Raw genomic sequence first — 6,000 nt, forward strand, 5'->3', positions numbered from 1 at the left:
ATTGGGGAGCAGATGCTCTATCAACCTGTTGATGTTTGATAGCATGACAGTTTTAAAATTATGCTCCATAGTGACACTGTTCAGACTTTAGATTTAATGTAGACTATAATTTGTCCTTGAAAGAAATATATTATTTGGCTTTTTCCTGTAAGAGTTGTTTTAACATGAAATGTGGGGAGTTGCGAAATAAATAAAGGAACTTGTATAATAACCCAGGGTGGAAATGCACAATTCCTTCTTGAAAATGGGAAACATTTAGAATGTGGAATTTTCAGTTAGAGAAAAAAAATGAATATAAGAATAATACAGAGAATCATTTCATTGTCATTTATTAGTGTTTGAATTATTGTAATCAAAAACATCTCAAATTTTAGGAATTCTCAATGACAGCTTTACTTGTATAAAATTTTTATCTCAAAGTCCAAATCTAATGTGTTCAATCTTTATATAGCAAAACACTTTATGTAAGTATTTAAATAGATTCATTTTCATCTCATTTCATTTCGAGTCCTATATACTTTCAGAAGGCAAGGGCTTTGAACTCCAGTGTAAATCATTCTTATGCATTTGTAATTGGACAAAGTGAATTCATAAATCATGAATATTACACATCTCACGAGCAGCAAATACAAGAGTGTTAAACATTTAAGTAAAATGTGGGTATCGCCAATATGCACAAACACACAGTGTTCACCTGACGGAATTTCATTTTGTCGGTTGGGGAGAGTGTTGGGGTAAAGGTAAATATCACGGCAGCTGTTGTAATTGAATTGGCCTCTGAATCGACTAAAGGCACTGAGCCTGACAGCAGCATTGTCTAAATGCCCCTTAGAACAACGGTACAGGATATGTGATGGGGACCTCCTTGAGGCAGAAATAAATGAGCTATTAGCAAAAATTGCTTTGGGGTGGGGATAAAAGGGAAGAAGAGAATGATATTTTTAAAGGAACACACTTTGAAAATTTAAGATGACTCCCCCCCCCCCCCCCCCGCCCCTGCCAAAATATCTTAGTTTCCGTTTTCTGAAGACACCTTTAGCTCTATCATGAAGCCTCTATGGAATCCAAGTAACTTCTCTGGCATTTTTTCCTTATTGCTGTTTATTCTTTTCCAGAAAAGTAATTGATGTTTGGCTCACTTCACACAGTGCTTACAACACTGATGCTCACCAGCAGACAGTTTCTTAATACATGCTTGTGATGCTGCTGGTAAGAGAGTTATCCCTTAATGCACCATGCTTAAACATGCAAAGTGTTTGATGGAAAATGTCATCTGACAATCTTTCAGTTTTGGTTTTTGTAACACCTAAGAGAAGGGCTTGGGCAAAAAGTCTTTTTAAGGTTTGTTTTTTTTTTAATTTTTTTTGGGGGGGGTTGGGCAATGAGGGTTAAGTGACTTGCCCAAGGTCACACAGCTATTAAGTTTCAAATGTTTGAGGCGGGATTTGAACTCAGGTCCTCCTGACTCCAAGGCCGGTGCTCTATTCACTGTGCCACCTAGCTGCCTGTTCTTTTTAACTTTAAATGTTTGATACCTAATAATCCTAGCTAACATGAATATAGCCCTCACTATACGTCAGTCATTGTGTGATCCTCATGACAACTCTGGGAGGTAGGTGCTATTATTATTCCCATTTTGCAGATGAGGAAATTGAGGCCTTTTGATTTCTTTTTGCAGCATCTCTCCAAGATGCCCCCTCCTCTCCTGATACTACCACCCCTCCTTATAGGCTCTCATCAACCCACACCTGGAATATTGCAGTAGCTAGCTGATGGGTGAGGGTTGTCTGTCTGCCTAAGGCTCTTCCCATTCCAATCCATCTTCCATACAGTCATCAAAGTGATTTTCCTAAAGCACAGGTCTGATCGTGTCATCCCCTACTCAGTCAACTCCACTGGCTCCCTATTGCCTCCAAGAACAAATCTCCTTATTACCTTCAGGATCAGTACACCATCTTTTGTTTGGCATTCCAAGCCCTTCCTCACCTGGCCCCCTCCCACCTTTTCAGTCTTCTTACACCTTTCTCAGTGCTTACATATACTTTGATCCAATGACCCTCGCCTCTTGGCTGTACCTTGAGACACCCCATCTATTGGCTCTTTTTTTTTTTTTTTTTTTGGTGAGGCAGTTGGGGTTAAGTGACTTGCCCAGGGTCACACAGCTAGCAAGTGTTAAGTGTCTGAAGGCAGATTTGAACTCAGGTCCTCCTGACTCCAAGGCCGGTGCTCTATCCACTGCGCCACCTAGCTGCCCCCCATCTGTTGGCTGTTAAAGTGAAAATGAAGAAAAGGGGGACTGGAAGGAAAACCGGGGAAGGGAAAAAGAAGAGAAAAAACAACAGAGAAAAGGAGAGAAGAGAGGTACACAAGAACAAGATGAAATTGGAAGTGAAGAGAGAAGAGGCTATGCAGGACTTGGTCTGGCTGAAGGGGCTATGAGGCTGTCTGGATCACAGGTTATCCCTCACCTCCTTTCCCCCAGACTTGTGTTTCTCATGGATCAGAAAGCCCCTTTTGCCTAAAACAAACACCCTTCAGACCCCTCCTTGTCCCCTTCTAGCCATGTGGGAGGCAGCAGATGGGAATGAAGGAAGGCTTGGATGATCAGGGAGATCCTCAGAGATGGGACACCCACGTCCCCGTCCTGTCTCACTCCTGTGATGCGTGACCTCGGGCTTGGATGCAGTTCAGACTCCATCTTTAAGGTGAGGTGTGGTTGGACAGACGCTCCCTCAGGTCTCCTCCAGCTCTGATTCCCCTTTCTGTGGTTTTTGTGGTCTGCAGCAGACTCTGCCTCATGCTAATTGAACCTCACTCCTCGGTGTTTCTCTTTGCAGTAGGTGTTAAACTCTTCTCCTCCCTCTGTAGTGGTCTCGGTGACTCACACTGTGCTTTGAGCCCTATTAATATGGTGCTTCCTCTTGACTTGACTGCGGAGAGGACGTTACTCTTTATTTTGTGTGCATTGGGAGCCCCCCTCTGGCTGATGCCTTGTTGTATCTGGGAATTGACCCTGGGTTTCCAAAGTTGGTGCTGGCAGAGTGTGGGCTTGGCTGGGTCCTGACAGACAGAAAGGCTGGGGAAAGCTTTTTACCTCATCAGAGTCCTCACCTAACTACTTTTGCAGTGGCTTATCTCCTGAGATGAGTTTTATCGTGTAAAGTGACTCAAGTGTTTACTCAGCTATGTGGAAGGGGTTCAAGTCACTGATCTCTGAAGAATGAACAACACAGAGTTGGTGAGGATGTAGAGGGGAAGGTGGGGGAGCCACGCAGTCGTGCCAAACTTCGTAGAAAACTCCGCCATGGAAAGACTGGCGTTAAGCAGACAAGACTAGAGATTTCAAAGTGCTAAATGAGTTTAAGCGGATTACATTGCCTTTTTTTATAGAAAGGATTTGGGAATTTCAACTTGCCTTGAATAATGGCACTTGACATTAATGCAGTTCTTCAGTAGCTTTCACTATGCAGTAGAAAGGGAGAAAACTCTTGATCTGTAATTATCAAGAGCGCTGTGGACATTGACGGGATGCCGAGCCCCAAGTGGGATGTTGGAAGGCAGCTGTCTGGCTTTCCCGTGTGAACGGAGCTGGAGGTATTTTGCTAAGCAGTTACCAAACAACGCATCGGGGTGGATAAATGCCCACTTGTTCATATTTCCTGTGAAAATGTGAGACCCAAGGGAAGCCTTTGTGGAACAGGTTGTGAGAGTCTTCAGGTATTTGTGAGGGCCAGAAGTGAGGGAGGGAGGGAGGGGAAGAGGAACCCAACCACTCCCAGTAGGAGATTTATGGAAGTGATGACTAGCAGGCCAAATGTAGCCAACACTAACTTAGCTTTGTTTTCTAAAAAGCCTTCCTTTTTGAAGCCTACTACACTATTTATAAACCTTTTCAAAATAGATGAGGGGGTTTTGCTTTTAAAATTTGTTTTGGGCCAAACTCTGCCCTTTTTGGAGTAGGAGACATACGTTAAGCCTTGTTTGAAAAATGGCTGGTTAATATTCCAACTTTGAAAACAGAATGCAACGCTAGTGTTGTGAATACCAGGTTTGTGGGATTGTCCCATATGCACCTCAGGCCAGGCTCCTTAGCCCCAAATAAGTCAGAACTGGCAGGGCTTACTCACGTCCCCCCAGTAAAATCAATGATCCTGTCCCTAAATAGGGAGAGAGAGGAGGAAGATGGCAGCAGGGAAATGACATCCTTGCAATTGGGGTCTTTTTTCTCAATTTGGGGAGTTTAGTAAAATTTTCTACAGTTTTCATATTGAAGGGAATTGAGAGGCAACATAGCGTCACTCAGGAAGACCTGGGTCCAAGGTCTTACTCTGACACATACTGGCTGTGTGACCTGGGCAAGTTCACAATGGACAGAGCACTGTTGCAACAGTAAAAGGTTATATTTACCTATTTTATATACCCAGGGTCACATGAAAATTTCTTGGGCAAAAAGGGGTCATGAGTAGAAACAGTTTAAAGCCTGCTTTAGATAATAGTTGCAGAGCAGTTGGTGGTCAGCGGTAGTAAAGAGAGTGCTTTCATTGGCATTTCAGTGGAACCACAGGATGAGGTCAGAAAAAGAAAGAAAGAAAGAATGGTGAATTAATGGAGTACTGAAGGACTGGTTTAATCAAATAACTTTTTTCATGTGTTTAATATTAAAGATTTAAAATAACCCTTAAGATCTTGTTTTTATTATATGATGTTTAGTTGAATTCAGGGGTTATAGTGTTATTTTTTAGCAGATGTGTACAGCCTGGCTAAAAACCTGAGGGTGTGCAGGGAGAGCTTATTTATCTTCAAAGATCATTTCCCACCTGATTTGTAGCTATGGATGTATTTTAAATTGTATTATTGAGGCCAACTGGAAGATTATGGGAAGATAACTGTGTATGTGGCTATTTTTGTTTTCTTTGTGACTTTATTACAAAGAGGTATAGAGGAACAAGAAGTCTGTGTGACTGTTTTGTAGACAGAATATTAGGAATTGATTACTGAAACAAAGGCCCAAATAAAATATTTTATTGTTTCCATCTCTTTCCTTCTAGGCCATTAAAATTAGAGAGAACTGTAACTGCCCGCCACTTTCTGGACCAGATCCTCGAATGCTTTTCAGGCTCAGGGTGAAGCATCTGCTGGAAGTGACGGAAGAAGACCAGAATATCACTGGAGCGTTAGTTAAAAAGCACAAATTGGACTCTCTTCCAATTCAGAAAAAGGAGACAATTCCACTAACATTTATGGTTGACAAAAGACCTGGAAGTTGATTTCAATTTTACGCAAGAGCCTGTATGACGAATATAGCAATATTTATTATTTTCACATATCAGTATTTTTTAAAAAGATCAGTATAAAATGGGGAAAAAAGACTATACCAGTTTGAATCATGTGGACTCCTGGCACTAATAAAAAATCCTTTAATAGATATTGAAACTTTTGCTCATGAATCTTAAAAGTATCTGATTCTATTTTTAATACCTTCAATAAAAAAAGCACTTCTCAAGATGGGTTTAAGTTGTATACTTTTTGTCCTCCCTCATGCTTGGCTGGGTCGACAGATTTGATTTGAAAGATGACTTGGTATGGAAGCTAAAGCAGAGGGTGTTGTGTGTGGCCTTGTTTAGTTTCAATATTGGCCCTTTAAGAAAAGACTGAAGGTAAGGGAGGCAGAAAGGTACGTCCATGGTTTTCTGTTCACTTCCTAATTTACTCTTTTTTGTTTGTTTGTTTTGGCAGGGCTGTGGGGGGTCAAGTGACTTGCTCAGGGTCACACAGCCAGTAAGTGTCAAGTGTCTGAGGCCGGATTTGAACTCAGGTATTACTGAATCCGGGGCTGGTGCTCTATCCACTGCACCACCCAGCTCCCCCCCCAATTTACTCTTTTAATATAGGTGCCTAGAGGTAAAAGTGTCATTATAAGAAATTGTAGGCCCTCCAAAATTTTTATAATGAGAATTCTGGGACTGTTAAGCTGGGTATAGGCTTCCTCCTCAGACCCTT

At 41.8% G+C, this 6,000-nt stretch overlaps 1 protein-coding gene across 4 annotated transcripts in view; it reads left to right on the top strand.

Moving 5' to 3' along the window:
• Positions 1 to 5,490, top strand: part of OMA1 (OMA1 zinc metallopeptidase) — a 66,857-nt gene extending 61,367 nt beyond the window's left edge. For 3 of the 4 annotated variants that reach the window (XM_043964076.1, XM_043964078.1, XM_043964077.1), the window contains one exon: positions 5,049 to 5,490. In XM_043964076.1, coding sequence (XP_043820011.1) covers positions 5,049 to 5,267 — 219 coding nt within the window. In that variant the 3' untranslated portion in view covers positions 5,268 to 5,490. Of the gene's footprint in view, positions 1 to 2,560; positions 2,706 to 5,048 lie in introns of all 4 variants that reach the window. The other variant, XM_043964079.1, reaches the window with a different exon arrangement.
• Positions 5,491 to 6,000: the final 510 nt, after the last annotated feature.

This window comes from Dromiciops gliroides, chromosome 4 (genome assembly GCF_019393635.1).
Source record: "Dromiciops gliroides isolate mDroGli1 chromosome 4, mDroGli1.pri, whole genome shotgun sequence".
NCBI classification, from domain to species: Eukaryota; Metazoa; Chordata; class Mammalia; order Microbiotheria; family Microbiotheriidae; genus Dromiciops; species Dromiciops gliroides.